The sequence below is a fragment of the Peromyscus maniculatus genome, chromosome 16 (assembly GCF_049852395.1).
Source record: "Peromyscus maniculatus bairdii isolate BWxNUB_F1_BW_parent chromosome 16, HU_Pman_BW_mat_3.1, whole genome shotgun sequence".
Classification (NCBI taxonomy): domain Eukaryota; kingdom Metazoa; phylum Chordata; class Mammalia; order Rodentia; family Cricetidae; genus Peromyscus; species Peromyscus maniculatus.
Genome location: NC_134867.1, coordinates 18,266,644 through 18,285,630, shown reverse-complemented (window position 1 = coordinate 18,285,630; position 18,987 = coordinate 18,266,644). Strand labels below are relative to the sequence as shown.

The 18,987-nt window shown below is 41.6% G+C and overlaps 1 protein-coding gene across 1 annotated transcript in view; it reads left to right on the top strand.

Annotated features, from left to right (window-relative positions):
- The window catches only part of Hdac2 (histone deacetylase 2), a 31,904-nt gene extending 15,768 nt beyond the window's left edge, over window positions 1-16,136 (top strand). The window contains exons 4-14 of the mRNA XM_006984312.4: window positions 2,012-2,086; window positions 3,330-3,468; window positions 6,100-6,241; window positions 7,378-7,470; window positions 7,545-7,653; window positions 10,587-10,727; window positions 10,997-11,105; window positions 11,669-11,799; window positions 12,164-12,319; window positions 14,911-14,968; window positions 15,765-16,136. Of these exons, the coding sequence (XP_006984374.1) occupies window positions 2,012-2,086; window positions 3,330-3,468; window positions 6,100-6,241; window positions 7,378-7,470; window positions 7,545-7,653; window positions 10,587-10,727; window positions 10,997-11,105; window positions 11,669-11,799; window positions 12,164-12,319; window positions 14,911-14,968; window positions 15,765-15,795 (1,184 nt within the window). The 3' untranslated portion in view covers window positions 15,796-16,136. The remainder of the gene's footprint in view (window positions 1-2,011; window positions 2,087-3,329; window positions 3,469-6,099; window positions 6,242-7,377; window positions 7,471-7,544; window positions 7,654-10,586; window positions 10,728-10,996; window positions 11,106-11,668; window positions 11,800-12,163; window positions 12,320-14,910; window positions 14,969-15,764) is intronic.
- The last annotated feature ends 2,851 nt before the right edge of the window (window positions 16,137-18,987 follow it).

Sequence of the window (18,987 nt, the reverse complement as noted above, 5' to 3'; positions counted from 1 at the left end):
TTTGTGTTGTTTTGTTTTTTGAGACAGTTTCTCTATGCAGCCTTGGCTGTCCTTGAACTCACAGAGATCCGCTTGCCTCTTCCTCCTGATTGCTTATTCTGGCTTAGAATAAATCTTTTCAGGAGCTTAGGTGTAGAGCTGCCTGAGTAAATATTTCCTACTAGTTTAAAGTATTAATATAATTATTAATTCAGAAGGTCATTGGACCAATATGATGTTACTTTAGAAAACCTATTAGAATGTCAATTTGGTCTTTCTCTTTTTATTTTGCTCTCATGATAACTTTGGGATTGGTCAGGAGGTCACACTGTTTTACAAAAACGAAAAATATACTTCATTCTGTTGTTGTTGTTGTTGTTTGCTTTAAGGTTTTTGAGACTTTATAACTCTGACCGTACTGAAGCTTGCTAATGTAGGCTGGCCTCGTACTCAGAGATCCGCCTGAAGTTTGCTGTTTCCATGCTTCATTTACATTGCACTGTAATATGAAGACCATTTCCCCTTTGGTGGGACGATGGTGAAGTGTTCCTTAGTCCCCTACGTGTTTTCTTTTATAAGTTAAAGATTTTTGTTATTAGGGACTGGTAGTAAATTGAAGAAATACTGCAGAATATCCTAAAACATTGGGAATGCTGTCTTTTGAATACTGGAGTCAATTTCCTCAGGGAGAGATGGCTTTTTGTTTGTTTGTTTTGTTTTTTTGTTTTTTGAGACAGGGTTTCTCTGTGTAGCTTTGGAGCCTTTCCTGAATCTCGCTCTGTAGACCAGGCTAGCCTTGAACTCACAGAGATCCGCCTGCCTCTGCCTCCCGGGTGCTGGGATTAAAGGTGTGCACCACCACCGCCCAGCTCTGAGATGGACTTTTTATGATGTAATTCCCTGATGATTATATTTTAGTTTTAGTGTAGTTGATAAGAATTTCCTAAGTTCATAGAACTTCATATGTTTCTCTGTGACTAGCCCATTTGATAATGCAAGGCTATGATAGGACAGATACTACTTATCTACAGGTTTTTGTTGTTTTCATTTGGGAATTACACAGTTATGAATAGCCCTTGCATATATGACAGGAATTTTTAAAACCTATATAATGCTGATTTATATTAAATCATATTTGAGCAACAAAAAACAGAGTGATTTCTTTCTAGTACCTGTAATTTGTAGGTCTGTGAAATAGTTGTCCTCTTCCTAAAGGGGCTGTCATTTGGAGTATGAAGAGTGACTAAGAATGGGTTATACACAACTTCAATAATGTTTTCTTTCAGCATGAATAACCAAGCATGTCGTAATAATGTGACATGTCTATCTATGAGTTCTTGTTTTAAGTACCCATTCTTCTGTACCTTTGTTCCATGAAACTCTTTATTTCTTAGCATCTTCTAAAGTCAGTGTTAACTGCAGGAGGGGAAATATCTGTTGTTGTTTTTGTTTGGTTTTTCGAGACAGGGTTTCTCTGTGTAACAGTCCTGGCTGTCCTGGAACTCTCTCTATAAACCAGGCTGGCCTTGAACTCACTGAGATCTTCCTGTCTCTGCCTCCTGAGTGCTGGGACTAAAGGCGTATGCCACCACTGCTTGACCCTGTTAATATTTTTTTTTTTTACTAAAATGCACTTCAAAGGTAGGGATAGTGTGTGTTCTAAAGATGAATTAGAAAGGAGTTGGAGCCTCTTAGTTTTTAAAATTGTGCCTAATTTGCTGTCTTTAATTAAAGGAGAAAACCAGATTTATGCCTGTTTTACTTTATTATAGGCTTTTGATTTTGTTGTTGTTGGTTGGGGAGAGGTACTTCACAAGTATCCTGATAAGATTTGGTAATGGCATTCCACAGATAACAATTTAATTATCTTTTCTAAAATATGAGTCATATTTTAAAATTACAAATTTTATATTAGTACCATAAAGGGTATACTCTATGATTGCTTGAAACAAAAATGTCTATGATAGTTTTTTAAGAGGAGCTTTCAGTCATTTGCATAATGGGTTGACTTTCACGCACTTGTCTTCCACAGTTAACGTTGGAGAAGATTGTCCAGTATTTGACGGGCTCTTTGAGTTCTGTCAGCTCTCAACCGGGGGTTCAGTCGGTGAGTGTCCTGAGTCCCTGAGGTTTAACGAGATCTGAAGGGGGCTGTGGTGTCTTTGGAGTTTTTGTCTAAAGCAGATGTTTTAATGCTAGTAAGATTTTCTTTGGTTTGTTCTATTTTGCTTTTGCTACACTGTGTCACTCAGGAAGCCTCAAGCTCATAGTCCACATGGGGCTGCCTCCTGAATGCTGGGGTTACAGACCTGTGCTGTCATGCCAACTTAATGGTGATAGATTTGTTTTTAAGACAGTCTCACTCAGTAGCCCTGGCTGGCCTGTAGCTCACTACAGTGCCCAGGCTGGCCTTGAATTTGTGGCAATCCTCCTGCCTTAGCCTCTCATGCCCTGGGATTACAGGCGTGTTGACTACTTCCATTAGTATAGTAAAACCGGAGACACCTTTCAAAAAAATGGTTTATTTTGGTTCACAGTTTGGGGATTTAAACCATGACTGGCCCTGTTGCTTTGGGACTGTGGTAGCATACTATGGGGTGTACATTTTTATTGGGGGGGTAGCCCATTTACCTCAAGGTTGCTGAATTGGGGGACCTTTTCAAGGTCAGGCCTCCAGTAAACTAAAATCAGACCTCAACTCTTCCATCTCCTACAGTGGGTACCACAGTGGTGACTAAATGTTTCACAGGGTTCAAATTTGGGGGGGCTGCTAGCCAGCTCCTAAATAAAGACATGGAGACTTAATATTATCAGTGCTCAGTCTTAGCTTAGGCTTGTCCCACTAGCTCTTTTAATTTAACCTGTTTGTGTACATTTATATTTTGCCTTGGGGCTTTTTACCTTTCTTTCATTCTGCGTGTCCTACTTTCCAGCTTCCTCCGTGTCTGGCTGACTGACACCCCCCCCCCCCCCCCCCCCCCGCGACTCCCGGTCATCTCCTCTTTTTCTCCCTCGACCCTAAATTCCTCCTTCTCCTTACCCTCCCTGCCCTCCATCCTGCCTATACCTCCTCTTGCTATTGGCCATTCAACTTTTTATTAGATCAGAGACTTTTTCTGTCCTTTTTACTACAACTTTCCATGTATACTGCCATTAAATTAGGTAAACTATAGGAAAATAGTTATCTAAGGAAAACTTAGGGTCCTAAATTATAAATAATCCTTAGCTTTTCAATGTCAAAACGCTTTTTGCTTACACATTGCATATTTAATAGGGCTTCACTTAAAAGGATTTTGTGTGAACTGATTTTTAAATTTTAATTACTTTATAAATACCATTCTACCACTTAGCTGGGGCTGTGAAGTTAAATCGGCAGCAAACTGACATGGCTGTCAACTGGGCTGGAGGACTGCATCACGCCAAAAAGTCGGAAGCGTCAGGATTCTGCTATGTTAATGATATCGTGCTCGCCATCCTCGAATTACTAAAGTGAGTTCAGTCAAACTCATGTTCTCATGATCAGATCTCTTAACTGAAATAAAAAATGATTTTAAAGAATATCAAGTAAATCATAATAGATTGATGCTGAATCTTGTATGGACTCATTACAAGCCATTGCAGAGGTATGGTACAGTAGTCCACTGCCCTGGCTAGAGTAAGAAATAAGCACAGATACCTAAAACTATCACTAAATGGCCTTTTAAAAATCGTTAGATGTAGTTTGTGAATTTAGGTTTGCATTCTTTTTTTAGCTAATAAAAATGATTGCTAGGACTCTGGAAGTGTGAATGCTGACAGTAACTTGATGACAAAACTTTGAAACCTGTGTTAAGGGGGATGTCTGTCTACCCTTTTTTTGTTTGTTTGTTTGTTTGTTTTGTTTACTTTTTGTTTGTTTGTTTTGAGCTGAGGATCGAACCCAGGGCCTTGCACTTGCTAGGCAAGCACTCTGCCACTGAGCTAAGTCCCCAACCCCTGGTATTTGGTTTTTGGTTTGTTCTTTTTGTTTGTCCTCAGTGTCCTGTCTCTATCTTTCATGATCACTGAACTCAGCTTTGGAAATCATACACCTGTGTACACACACACACACACTCACACACACAAGAAAAGTAAAATTAGCCAGACTGTGGTGATGTGTGCTTATAATAGGCAGTCTGGTCTATAGAAGTTGGAGGCCAGCCTGGCCTACAGAGCTAGTTCCAGGACAGCAAGAGAGAGAGAGAACTGTTACACAGACAAGCACTGTCTCGAAAAAACAAAAACGAAAGTTTAAATTAAATAAATGGACATAAACACAAATAGACTTCACCTGGGATCAGACAAAAGCAATGGACAGGACAGAAATGCTGGGGATCTGATCTGATTTATGAGGGAAGGGGTAAGCCCTGGGTTCCAGGCACCTTCATGTCCATGCCATTCAGGCCTCATTTTTTTTTTTTAAGTAATTGATGTATTCTTATTTTATGTGCATTGGTGTTTTGCCTGTGCGTATGTCTGTGTGAGGGTCCCCTGGAACTGGAGTTACAGACAGTTGTGAGCTGCCATGTGGGTGCTGGGGATTGAACCCGGGTCTTCTGGAAGAGGAGTCAGTGCTCTGAACCACTAGGCCATCTCTCCAGCCCCAAATCAGGCCTCTTCTATATTTTATTTTATTTGAGACTGTTTTTCTCAATGTGTAGAACTTACTGTCTGGAAATTCTTTCTGTGTGCAAGGCCGCTGTCTACCCATTTAATGAGCCTAGCTGACCCCAGCTCCCTCGTCCAGTAAGGCTTTGTGCTCTCATAGACACACAGTTAGGCCTGATTGCTGGAGGAGTTTTGGGATTTGTCCTTAACTGCTGTTCTAGAGAATATGGGAATTTGAAGATTTATAAAGCTAGATTATTTTTCACTGTTAGCTGTAATATTTTAGTAGATTATATTTGAGATTTTACTAAGCTTGTGCTTTATGATCTTTGAAAATGTTTTTGTTCCACATGAACTCTCCAGCAGTTAAAACTTGGTGCTGACACTTTAAATAAAGAGCAGCTAAGTAAGCCTTCTTTGTCCGGGTAACATGTCTTGGACTTGCCTAGAACCGACAAACATCTGAAATCATTTTTAATTGACTTGAAGTTTTTTCCACTCTCGTCCACTCTGAGCAGTTTGCTGCTCTTTTCTTTTCAAAGCTCAGGATCTCGGCAAGCTCTCTTTGTCTTGTCTGTGCATCCCTTCACCTGGTAAAATTGAACATGATTTAATTGATTGGCTTAAGCAGCTTTCCTTGCTCATCTAACACATTGGCCACTTAAAAACTTTGAACATGTTTCGTTATTTTTTAACTTTGTGAAGAATTTCTGCTATGATGAGACCTACTGTTTGCAATTTCATAGATTTTTTTTTTCAGTGTTGTTTTTCTGTTCCTTGAGAACATAATGGGTGCCTGGTTATGTGATAACGTCAGCTAACATAGTATATTAGCACAGCCGTGGCATCTTTGGATAATAAATAAAATATTTTAAATCAGCTGCAGTGACAAGACAATCATTTTACTACTTTACAGTGAATTTTTTAAAAATTGAGATTTATTTTTATTTTATGTTTATTGATGTCTTGCCTGCATGTATGTCAGTACCCACAGAGGCTAGAAGAGGCCAATAGATCCCCAGGAACTAGAGTTACCGACAGTTGTGGGCTGCCATGTGGTTGCCGAGAACTGAACCTGGATCCTCTGGAAGAGCAGCCAGTGCTCCCAACCAGGGAGCCGTCTGCAGTCCCCGATCCCCCCTTTTCTTGGTTTTTTTTTTTTTTTTTTTTGTTCCTTCAAGACAGGGTTTTTCTGTGTATCCCTGCTGTCCTGGAACTCACTCTGTAGACCAGGCTGGCCTTGAACTCACAGAGATCCACCTGCCTCTGCCTCCTGAGTGCTGAGATTAAAGGTGTGCACCACCACGCCCAGGAATGCTGAACTTTCTAATGTAGCAATCGGCATAATCTTTGGGTGTGACCACATAGAAATGTATGCTTGTCTTTGAAGTGTATGGAGGAGGGTAGGCCCAGAGAGTTCTAGATTTTTTTAGGTTGCCCAAAGGCTGGAAGCTCAAGTTCCTGAGTCCTGGCTTACTTCTGCTTTCCTTTCAGGTATCACCAGAGAGTCTTGTATATTGACATAGACATCCATCATGGTGATGGTGTTGAGGAAGCTTTTTATACAACAGATCGTGTGATGACGGTGTCGTTCCATAAGTATGGGGAGTACTTTCCTGGAACAGGAGACTTGAGGGTAAGACCACATCTGTGAGCATATGAAATGAATTTGGGAGGTTGCTGATTTCTGGAGGAGGCATGTTGTCTTGTTTTTGTTGTTGTTTTTTGTGCATTTATGATGGGACCTAGGCATCTGGAATTAGGTGGTTGGCTATGTGTGTTTCTTGGTACACATATGTGGCCTTGCCCTGGTTTGCTTGTTCATTTTGTTTATTTATGGTGGGACCTAGACATCTGGGGTTTCTTGGTGTGGATATTATGTCCTTGCCCTAGTTGAGCAAATTATTTGGATCCTTTTTCACTGTATGATTTGTCAGGTTGTGGGCCAGCTGAATGGTGCTTGGTGTTCAGTTTTGACCATTCTGTTTATGTAGGAATAGGGAGTAGGAAATGGTTTCACGTCAGCTAGGCATAAAAAAAGTTCAGTCGTCTCTCCAGGTTCTGTAGGTTGTCCTTGGATGGCAGGTACGGCTGTCACAGTGGGGGCAGGACATCACACTGTCTTCGAGGAGTAATGGGTTAGTGGAGACAAGACAGGGTCTTTATCCCAGATCAAGGACATGGAGGACCACATCCCAGGGTGTCTTGGAAATGGTACGGGGGAATGATTTGGGGGTCCCTGTCTGGGGCTGTGGTTCCAGAGTGGGCGCAGTGGGTGTGGTGGCTGCAAGACAGTTGGAGGTGCTGGCTCTGGAGATCCCCACCTGTGGTTCTGGGTCTACCTTTACATCTTAGAAAATGATTTCATGATTAGTAATCAGATTGAGATTTGTCAGAACTTTTTATTTTTATTTTTAATAAAAGGGGCATGAGGATACCATACAAGAATCAGTTCTCTCCTGCCACGTGGGTGGGTCCCAGGGATCAAACTCAGGGCATGTAACTCATTGAGCTTTACCTGTTCAGCCCTCTCACCAGCCCAAGCTACAAGACTTGTGTTTTGTTTGTATATTAACTATGTGCTGCTAAGTTTCTTCTCTAAAACTTGCCTCAGAGCTTAGGAAGTACTTCTACACATACTGGAACATGCACTTGTTAATTTTTTTTTATTATTTCCTTTTTCAAAACTGGATGTTACTTGGTCTTCTAATCATTTCAAAATATGTCAAGCTTTTTTGTTCATGTCTCTTAAGATCTATTTTTGCGTTACAGGATATTGGTGCTGGAAAAGGAAAATACTATGCTGTCAATTTTCCCATGAGAGATGGTATAGATGATGAGTCATATGGACAGATTTTTAAGCCTGTAAGTACTGCTTTCAGAAATTAAATGGGGTTGTAAACTATCATTAAATACTAATGTCTTTTATTCTTGACTAGATCATCTCAAAAGTGATGGAGATGTACCAGCCGAGCGCTGTGGTGCTGCAGTGTGGTGCCGACTCTCTGTCCGGGGATAGGCTTGGCTGCTTCAACCTCACTGTCAAAGGTGAGCACCGCCTCCCGGGGAAGTTCACCGCTGAGTGCTGGAGACAGATGATGCTTAAGGACATCGCTCCTTTTGCAGAGGACCTGGGTTCCACTCCAGCTCCCACATGGTGGCTTAAAACCAAATGTAATTCTGGTTCCAGGGGATCCAGCACCCTCTTCTGGTTTCCACAGGCACCAGGCATTGCACATGGTGCACAACATACACATTTAAAAAAAGTATTTTGAGAAAAAAAGTTAAGTTCTCATTGTTATCTTTTGCTTGCCAACTTGATGACAAACTTTGTACTTGTATTTTCAATGGATTTTTATCTTTTTTCCCTTTTTTTTTTTTGTTGTGGTTTGGTTTGGTTTGGTATGTGGCTGACTAGTTAATCTTGTTTCCCAGCAAGTCCATATTTATGTTCATACATTTGTCCATGACTACTTTGTTGCCATATTAGCTGGGGCAGGAGTTGTCTGTTCTTATCAGTTTTATCGGTTTTTCCAGAAACCCGGTGCTTTGTTGTCTGATGAAACTTTGGGTTTGCTGTTACAGAGATGAGGATTTGTTCTGCTCCGCACGCGCCCTTCTCACTTCCGTTCTGAGGTGTGAGGATCTGGGCAGTGGTGGTCACTGCTCACCAGCAGCAGCCTTCTTTAGCTTAGCCCTCTCCCCCACTTGCACAGGTCTCTCTTGCTGAGTTTTTGTTTGCTTAGTTTTCTCTTTCCTCATTACTGAACTGAATTTCTAAATATAGTCTGCTCAGCTCTATCGGGCGCTGTCACCGACCTGAGATTGGTCCTCCGATCTCCTGTTTGGACTAAGCGTCCTCATGGATCTAGTGGGACATGGAGCTCCCTGCTTCTGTTTTATTACATCTTTCGGACCAGGGTGCCCCCCTTTCCTCTCGGTTGTTACCTCACATTATGATGGGACACTTTGTATTTTGTGTTTGTTTTTCGAGTCAGGGTTTCTTTGTGTAGTTCTGGCTGTCCTGGAACTCTATTTGTAGACCTATAGGCTGGCCTTGAACTCAAAGATTTCCCCAAACTCTACCTCCCAAGTGCTGGGATTAAAGTTGTGAGCCACCACTGCCTGGCTTAGAATAAATCTTTTTAAAAAATAAGGCTTCATAGTAAAATTAATGCTTGGATCAGAAATGACTTGTGCATATGGCATGTATTAATGTAGAGTCTTTCTTTGCGTGTGAACCTTGAGGTAGCAAGTAGCTTTGAACAAAGGCATCTTGCTTGGAATTCTCTTATAAAGAATTCTAAAACAGAACTTTTCAAATAACTGATATAGACATTAGCAACAACTTATGATTGCACTCTGCAGAGCAGCCTTAGGCCTGTGGTATAGTCTGTTACTCTACTTTGTATTAAGTTGGCCACACATAATTAGTTGCCCACTCTCTTGGTAGGTCGGCAGTTAACAGCACTGTCACGTTGTTGCCTCTGAAGTGTTAATAGCCACCTAGTGTCGAAGCAAAGTGCCTGAAGTGACCAGTCTAATGTACCCTTCTTTCTTGGTGCTAGGGACTCACACTCTACCAATGAGTAATAACCGCAATTCTAGTGTATCCTGTCAGTGTTTTCTGATGTGACTGAGAGTTTTCGCTGTTCGTATTTAACAGTAGTAACTTTCCTTATAAACTGCATCTGACCCATATAGTACATCTGTATTGTATTCAGCAGGTAGACGTTCATTAGTGTAAAGCACATAAGGATATTTGTAATTCCATTTTCAGATTTATGATACACTTTTCTGAGACTGGCTTCAACTCCATTCTCTCAGGCCTAGTGAAGTTGGTCAGCACCTGAGGACCAACTCAGCCCACCTTAGTTATGTTCTTCTTGTTCTTTTCCATGCCTCCTCTTAGGGGTTCTAGCCTTCATTTTTATAAAATCCCTTTAGAGTCACTTGGCCTGGGCTGGGTGGTAAGAAGGGACGCTGGTTATTACCTGCTCTTTCCTGTCTTCTGCAGAGTAACTTCTGTCCTTACAAATGTCCTCATGGTTCTGTATGAAACACTTGTCATTGCGGCAGGAGGTGCCTGGTTTACAATTACATGAAGAAAACAGACAATTAAACATTAAAAATAGACTTCTTTTAGGTAATGGGGATTTTTTTCTTTCTGCCATTTTAATTTTTTCCAAATATTTTAAACTTTATTGTAGAAAAAGTTGCAAAAACAAACCACCACACACTGAAATTAACCAGACCCAAAGAATATAACTCACTGATGTCTATGCTTAGAGTGCCACCATCTCAGTACCAGGCAAAAGTCACTCAAAGGGATTTTTTTTTTTTTTTAATTAAGGCTAAAACCAATTAAGAGTGGAAAAGAAGCATGAATTTCTCTTGTCATCGTTAAGGGGGTTTCTTTCTTTAATGATTGAATTATGTGCCTGAATGATAATGGCCCCAGAAGTTACTAGTAACTCATAACTTGTTCCTATGTTAGGTTTGTGATCTTAGGTAAGTTAAGAAAGTGATCCATAATACCAGCACCTAAAGACAGTCTGTAATCACACAATTAAGCCACACGTGTCTATGTGGGAGATGGAAACAAGTTAAAATTTGTATGTTTCATTGCTCTGATTTTTCTTCTCCCCCTTATGTGATCTCACATGAATGCTTTCTATGTTAATAAAATATGTTTGTGCATATTTTATACTTATTTGTTATATAGAGTCCTATCATCATCCCCCTGCGAGGTGGGGTGGCCTGGAGACAAAGTCAAGCAATATTGTCAGACTGGCCTCCAAATTCTGATCCACCTACCTCACCTTCTAGAGATGTTATTACTGACATGTGGCACTGTGCCTGGCTGTCAAGAAACTTTATTTGGGTTGAGTAAAATTTTGTTTTGATCATTTTTAAGGTCCTTTTTAAAGTTGCTACAAAATACATATTTTGTTGTTATATATAAATCTTCTTTGTCTTAGGTCATGCTAAATGTGTAGAAGTAGTAAAAACTTTTAACTTGCCATTGCTGATGCTGGGCGGAGGTGGCTACACAATCCGCAATGTTGCTCGATGTTGGACGTATGAGACTGCAGTTGCCCTTGACTGTGAAATTCCTAATGGTAAGTGTTGAAGTTGTAGTGTCTGCTAGAACATCCGATACGTAGAGATAGATGAGTGGGAGAGTCTACAGCCTTGCCCCTGGAATGTGCAGTCTCATCTGTGACTGAATGGTTAGATTGCAAATCCGTGAGAGAGAGCGCATTCCCTCTGTGTTCATTTCCAAGCTTTCCTTGGGGACTAGTTCTCTGTCTGGATCTGGATTGCATTTGTTAGCTTCTATGGAAACTGAGCTCTCAGTGTGTGACTTGTTTTTCATTGTTTTTAATAGAGTTGCCATATAATGATTACTTTGAGTATTTTGGACCAGACTTCAAACTGCATATTAGTCCTTCCAACATGACAAACCAGAACACTCCAGAATATATGGAAAAGATAAAGTAAGAAATCATTTCATGTTAATGAAAGTTTGGGAGACTATAGAAGGTCAAATAGAGGGTATCATTTTAGCTATATGCATCAGATATTTCCTTTGTTTTAAAAGGATTTACGGAATACTGATGTTTTAATCTACTCTATTAACACAAATGTACAACCTTTGTAAATAAACATTTTTTATTCAAATGTATTTTTAAATTGCCATGGGCACTAAATTTTACTCTTTCTTGCTTTCCATTAAACTGGGTGCTTTGTTTGCATTATCCGAAACATTTTGTTAAAGCTTTGTCTCTACACACTGCAGAGACACTCAGCAGTGTGGGTGTGTCCTCTCTTCCATAGACTTGTTGTATGATATTGGACAAGTGCGCTTGTTACCTCATCACTAAATGGGGGGTGAATTAGTACCTGCCTCATGGGCTATGGGTTCAATTAGTTAGTATGTGCAAAGAATTGATGTTTAAATATTGATGTTCAAAAAGATGGTTTTTTGTTTAATGTTTCTGCCTGTTTATAACAGGAATTTTACATAAAGTGCTTTCGTCTAATAAATTGTGTCATTTAGACAGCGTCTATTTGAAAATCTTCGAATGTTACCACATGCACCTGGTGTTCAAATGCAAGCGATTCCCGAAGATGCTGTTCACGAAGACAGTGGGGATGAGGATGGAGAGGACCCAGACAAGAGAATTTCGAGTAAGAAAGCCCTGATAATGTCTTTTTGCATATTTCTGGCTCACCCAAATAAGGCTTAAAGCTGAAGGTACACAGGCATGTTTCACTAAGACATGTTGTGATTGTCCTTTTCTCCATTTTAATTACATGTCGATTTAGCTTCCTGGTGTCTCAAAGCCTGTGTTAATATTACTAGTTTTATTTTGTGTGACAAAACAGACATGGCTGTGTCCAGAACTTAGGCACTTGGTATATTTGGAAAGAATTCCATTTGCTCAGTGTGCTGATTTGAATGTGGTTGCTGTTTTTATATATGTAGAGATGTATGTAATGATTGTCGAACCTGTGGCCACTGTCAAATTTATTAAAATCTTGTGTGTGTCAGTTCGCGCCTCAGACAAGCGGATAGCTTGCGATGAAGAGTTCTCCGATTCTGAGGATGAAGGCGAAGGAGGTCGTAGAAACGTTGCTGATCATAAAAAGGGAGCAAAGAAAGCTAGGATCGAAGAAGACAAGAAGGAGACAGAGGACAAAAAGACAGGTCAGTTTACGGTTTGGTGACTATTCATTGTCACTGAAGCCGGGCGGTGGTGGTGCACACCTTTAATCCCAGCACTTGGGGAGCAGAGGCAGGAGGATCTCTGTGAGTTCAAGGCCAGCCTGGTCTACAGAGTGAGTTCCAGGAAAGGTGCAAAGCTACACAGAGAAACCCTGTCTCGAAAAAAAAAAAAGAGTTGCACTGTAGCTTTTAGGAGATCCTTAGTCACACAAGGGTCAGGGTACGTGCGCTCGTTGAGGTACCTTTCCCTGTGTAAATGATGTTTACCTCTAAAGCTTGCTGTTTAATGCTTTCAGAATTTTTTCAAGTGTGTGCGCCCACATTTTCTTTGTGATACAGAAACTTTATTCCATGTCACAGAATGGGGTGAAGGGAAGGACAGGGGGGTTGCAAACATTGGTCCTCTGAGCAGAACTGCATCTTACTGTTTGTAGCTCAGGGTAGGACTGACCTCACAGTGATCCCCCGGCCTCGTCCTGTATGCTGGGATTAGAGGCATATCCCAGTACACCTGTTTCAGAGCAAAAACTCTAAGATAATTTTGAACCTTTTAAAGTTGACTTAATGAAGCAAAGGTTAAGCTCTGTTACCCTTTGAAAAGTTGCTTTAAACATGAAGACTCTTCAGGAACTGAAGAAGATAAAACAGGATCGATAGAAAGGGGCTTCAGAGCTGGGCTGCCGAGGTGGTTTCTGATGTCTTACGTGCCTCAGAAGGTTCTTTAGCGAGCCGTTATAGCACCTCCTTTAAAGGGTCTGACATCCCTGGTCACCATGCTGAACAGGCAGGGGTAAGGAACGGGACGCAGCCTGTTGAGCGTTTGTTTCCTCATGCTAACAGTGATAATGAACGCAAGCTTTAGTTGACCGTTAATCATCTGAGACGGCCTCACCGTGTGGCCCTGGCTGGTCTGGGACTTACTATGCTAGCCTCAAACTCAAGATGGTTTCCTTCCTCAGATTCCTGGGTGCTGGGATTACACAAATGTGTCAACCACGTCCAACTCGGTTTGTTTTCATTTTAAAATATCTTCTGCATTTTCTCTTTCTTCCAAATACGAATGTGATAGGTAAATTGTCTCTTACTATTTATTTTACACAAAATTAAGGCTGTTTTAAATAAAGACAAAAATCTTTAGGCCAAAACCTAGATTAAGAACTGCCACCACCCCTTTGGCACTGTGAGTAAAAGTTTAGCCAGGATTAAACACAAACTAAGATTGTTGGACCCCAAAGTTTAGGGTCTCAAGTGGGTGCCCCAAGAACCCAGACTCCAGCTGATGCAATAGCAAGAGGTTTTTATTGAAGCTTCTATATAGAAGGGCAAACTCTGCTCCTAAGAGCAAGAACCGCATCTTACTGCAGCCCCATGGGGGTTTTTAAAGGAAAAACCCACAAAAACCATAAGATTACAATTCCCATACAATTTCGTTTCACAAGATCATGGTCTGATCACAGAGTGGGTGCAGTCACGTCTGCATGTACATTCTTCCCGAAACCTCAAGTGGGGGGGGGGGGGTATCAGGGCGGGAGTGGAGTTTACACAAAGGTCACAGTGGTCTTTCCTGGAACACCTGCAACTATCCCAATCCCAGTTGAGCACATCTCTTAACAGAAATCTTTACATTGTGGCAGGGGTTGGTTGAACAATGGCTGAGTCAGCTTGCCCTTGGAACTAGATTTTTAGTTTCTCATTTCTTGAGGCTTAGGGGTGTAAGCCTGAAGGGTTAAGGTCTTTCAAGATGTGGTAAAGTTCTCATTTTCAGTGCGTACATTTGTATGAGAGGTGGCATCACTGTCCTGCAGTGTTACCGTGAGAATGCTGCTGTCCCTGCGCCTCACCACTAGGGTCTTGCTTCATGACTTTGTTGTGCATAGAGAAAACACTCCGCTCATCTGGGACAGTTAAGTTATTACTGCATTTTAACTCGGGAACTTCAGTTTAGTGGTAGTTAAAAACTAAAGGTCAGAACAATGGGGTGTAGTTTTTATGGACCCGCAGTATGGATGGCTCAGCAGGTAGGGGTGTTTGCTGCCAGGCGAGAGGATGTGATCCCCAGGATCTGCTGACTTCTGCAGCTGTCTTCTCACCCATGTGGATGCCGTGACCCCTAAATAAATAAATGTTTGAAAACAGTGAGTCCGCTTCTGCTTGCTTCTAGGGTCAGGTCTGCCTTACCGCAGACACATTCATCTTCAGCTCCCGACTGACCACTGGCTCCTCACCTCAGTCCTCTTCAGTTTTTTTCCGGAAGATACTCTCCACGCTTCCCCACTGAGAGTGTGTTCCCATTTCTGTGACCTTGTGTCCTGACAGCCCTGTGCCCTGCTCTGTCCTCTGAAGTTCTTCACAGTACCCGTAATGCTGTGACGCTTCAGAACAGAAACTTAAGGAGGGGCGAGCACATACGTCATCACGTTGACAGTGGACCTTCTGCATCGCTCTGCTAGCGACAGACTTTCTAGGGACAGACGTCAGGAGTAGTGAGCTCAGTGCAGCTTTTTGTATTTTAGAATAAAGTGTATATATTTTATATTTCAAAGCAGGTTTTCATCTTCTCCTTCTGTTTTTAGATGTTAAGGAAGAAGACAAATCCAAGGACAGTAGCGGTGAAAAAACAGATACCAAAGGGTGAGTGATGCTTCCCTCTAGAGACTGTGACAGTGACACATGTGCTTGGGGAGCCGCATTTACTTGAAATACTGGGCCAGCCCTGAGAACACCATACTGTAAGAGATGTATCTTGTGAGTGGGGTTGATGTGTCCTACACTGTTGCCCTCAACCTTTCTGTTTGCAGTCAGGGTTTGCATAACGCTCAAATTCCCGTGCTTGGAACATTTTGATGTTGGGAGATGGCTGGGTTAAGTGAAGCCTGTTTAAGAATTTTATTGTCAGAGTGCATGTGTGGTGGCTAAGTGTGGAGGCTTGAGACTGAGGCTGGGGGATTACCAGGAATTTAAATCTAGGCTGAGCTACATAGTGAATTTTTTTTTTTTTTAAAGATTTATTTATTTATCATATATAGACGAGGGCACCAGATCTCATTACAGATGGCTGTGAGCCACCATGTGGGTGCTGGGAATTGAACTCAGGACCTCTGGAAGAGCAATCGGTGTTCTTAACCTCTGAGCCATCTCTCCAGCCCCTACATAGTGAATTTTAAGTGTCAATCTAAGCTGAAGAGTGAGCTTCTGTGTCAAAAGCAAGTGCGCGTGCTTGGTCATAAACAGTTGTATGCTAATTTTTAAGGATAACTTGGAATGCTTAGTTGTAAAATCATCAAGAAGATTAAGACATTAAGTCTTTCATTGCCCAGAAACAACACTGAATTACTTGGTGTGAATCTACAAGTCTTGATCTGCAGCTAGGCAGTGGTATTAAACCAAGACTACTATCTTTAATGTTTCACGTTACCTCTTTCCACAGAGCCAAATCAGAACAACTCAGCAACCCTTGAATCTGACTCCCACCTTGAGGATCCTCTGGAAAAGTGAGACAAGACTGGGATGAGAAACCTTGGCTGTCTGAGGGCTCCTGGCTTCATTTTATACTGTTTTGGCATGGACTGTATTTATTTTCAAAATGGCTTGTTTTTGTTTTTCTTGGCAGGTTTTATTGTGAGTTTTTCTAATTATGAAGCAAAATTTCTTTTTTTTTTCCACCATGCTTTATGTGATTGTATTTAAATTGATGTGTTATTATGTCAAAAACCGGATCTATTAAAAAAAAGCAATTGGCCTTTCTGAGCTGATTTTTTCCATCTTTTGTAATTATCTTTATTAAAAAATTGTACTTGGATCGCCTTCTGTCTGTTCATTGCGAAGACTTGTTTTCGAGCCAGTGACTTGATGGTGTTTGTGGGACCGGAATACACCAAAGGTCATTCCAGCTTGAGAGGCCACCACTGGGCCTTTAAGGTGTTCACTGGCCCACTCTAATGGGCGTTTCTTGCTGCTATAGAAGTAACTCTGTTTCACTGTATAGCTCAGCCAGTGCTGTGAAGACTGCCATTGCATAAATTATCTCCAAAATTCATAAGCTATGCAGCTGAGGTGAAGGAATCATTTTGAACTGAATGGAAGACTCAAAAATTAGAAATGGACATTGTAAATTGAAAGAGAATCTTGTAGTTGAAATGGGCAATTGCATATGTCTCTGCTGGCCTGTCTCTAAGGGTTGCTTCTTCCTGGACACACGCCCTGCACACGTGCCTGAGGGCTGTTTAATCGGAAAGTCCCCGTGTTGTGTTGTCAGTATGAACTCTGCCAGCAGAATCTGGTTCCTGTCCTGCAGTTAGATCAGTTTAAAGAACTAAAGCAGCGTGCGTTGTCGATCAGCAGGTATGCATTGCTGCTCATTTGAAGGTTTTGGGAATCACCGCAGCTGAATAAAACTTCAAAAGTGCTTTCATTTGTTAGGGTCAGAGCAGACATGGAGCAGTTTCTGTTCATCGTGGGGAAAAGGAGAGGAAGCGAGTCTTTTTAGGAATTTGCCCAAGGTGCTGAAACCCTCCTACCTGCTAGCACCAGGTTGCCCATTGTGAGATGAGAAGGACAGGTTGGTGGGAGGCAGTGTGTGGAGAAGGTCGCACGCTGTCCTGAGGTTTGGAGGTTTCACACCCGTGATTTCGCCCCTTGTACTTGCTGTGTGTTGTCAGCAGCAATCCGTAACTTACAACATTAGGAACTAAGGAAGCAGAGTCCCTTCACTGCAGAGACAGTTCAGTGTATAGTGTTTGTGAAACAAGTAACGTGCACACTTGGGACAGGTCATCTGGTATTGTGATCTTCCCTCTGATGTGTAACAATTGCTATTATTAAGTTCTGTTGTATGAATCTACTGGATTAAGTCTTGAAGATGCCACAGTGAATCTTCTCGGGTGGATCTGGGAAACTTTTTTTTTGTTTTTTTTTTTGTTTGTTTTTTTCGAGACAGGGTCTCTCTGTGTAGCTTTGGAGCCTGTCCTGGAACTCACTCTGTAGCCCAGGCTGGCCTTGAACTCAGAGATTCACCTGCCTCTGCCTCCCGAGTGCTGGGATTAAAGGCGTGTGCCACCACCGCCCGGCTATGTTTTCATATTTATAAGCCTGTAGCACTAAAGCAGTTTCAGAACAGGTGACTTGGGACAACATAAAAACACTGATACCAGTATTTTATAAAGTCAAACCATGGCCCACATCTTTGGAAGAGCAAATGAAGGTTCCATTTACATAGCAATAATGATAGTTTCCACAAATGTGTAGGACTGATTCTATGTACAATGAATAAGATCACTGTTAACAATAGACCGTCAAGACAAAAGCTAAGACTTCAACACTGAAGAAATAATGGTTAAAAAATAATCCAAAACAATGAGGAAATAGTGAGAACCAAGTGAAGGGAGAAATTCATTTTTCCATCCCAAGAGTGAGATTTTAAATAGGAAAAAACAATAGTAAGTTGTAAAAGCCATGGAAATTTTCCAAAAGTGAAGGATAAAGCTTGACACCAAACCTCAAATAAGCTACGTACTTAACAGAAATTCTCTCGGCCAGCAACACACAAGGAAAAGTACAACTGTGATGTGTTTGCTCCAGTGGTGCAGCCTGTAATCCCAGCACTCAGCCAGACGTAGATAAATCTCTCTGAGTTCGAGGCCAGCCTGGTCCAGAGAGTGAGTTCAAGGACAGTCAGAGCTACACAGAGAAACCCTATCAAACACACACACACACACACACACACACAAAACCCCAACCAAATAGAAACTTCCTTTTTTTTTTTTTTGAGACAGCGTTTCTCTGTGTAGCTTTGCACCTTTCCTAGAACTCACTTTGTAGACCAGGCTGGCCTTGAACTCAAGAGATCCGCCTGCCTCTGCCTCCCGAGTGCTGGGATTAAAGGCGTGTGCCACCACCGCCCAGCCCTTTTTAAATTAAGTTAATTTTGTTCTCCTTTATTTTGGCAAGGGGCTAGGAGTATTTGCTGCTCTTACAGAGAATCTGGGTTCAAATCCAAGCACCTTTTTCTGGTGTGTGATAGTACCGCGCGCGCGCGCGCACACACACACACACACCCACACACAAGTACAAAACACCCACACATGTTAACTAAAAATAGCTGTAAAAAATTAGGGCAAGCATTCAATGAAACCCATGAAGGTAGACTAATGGAACAAACCCCTTGTGCTTAATTTGACATTGTCAGGATTGCTAATAGGATTCAGCACTTCACTGGGAGACACTGGATGTTTTATATACAAGTGAGTCCAAAGACTTCATTATATAACATTAAGACAATTTAAATTGTCTGTGAGGGACAGTTATGTGAATGCCCCTGAAACGTCTGAGGTAGTGGACTATTGTCAAGTTCATGTCAGCAACTGAAAAGGAAGGTGTGTTGCACGCCTTTAATCCCTGCACCCTGGGGCCAGAGGCAGATGGATCTCTGTGAGTTCAAGGCCAGCCTGGGCTACATAGCAAGCTCCATGACAACCAGAGAGAGCTACATACATCAAGAGACCCTGTCTCAAAAACAAACAAAAACAAAAAAAGGAAGATGTGAGGCATATGACATATACTTTTCTATGAAAACAATACTCAGTTATTTGATTAAATTCTGTCCTGGGGAAGAGATTCAAGAAACTCAGCACATCAGTACATTAGCGCCTTCA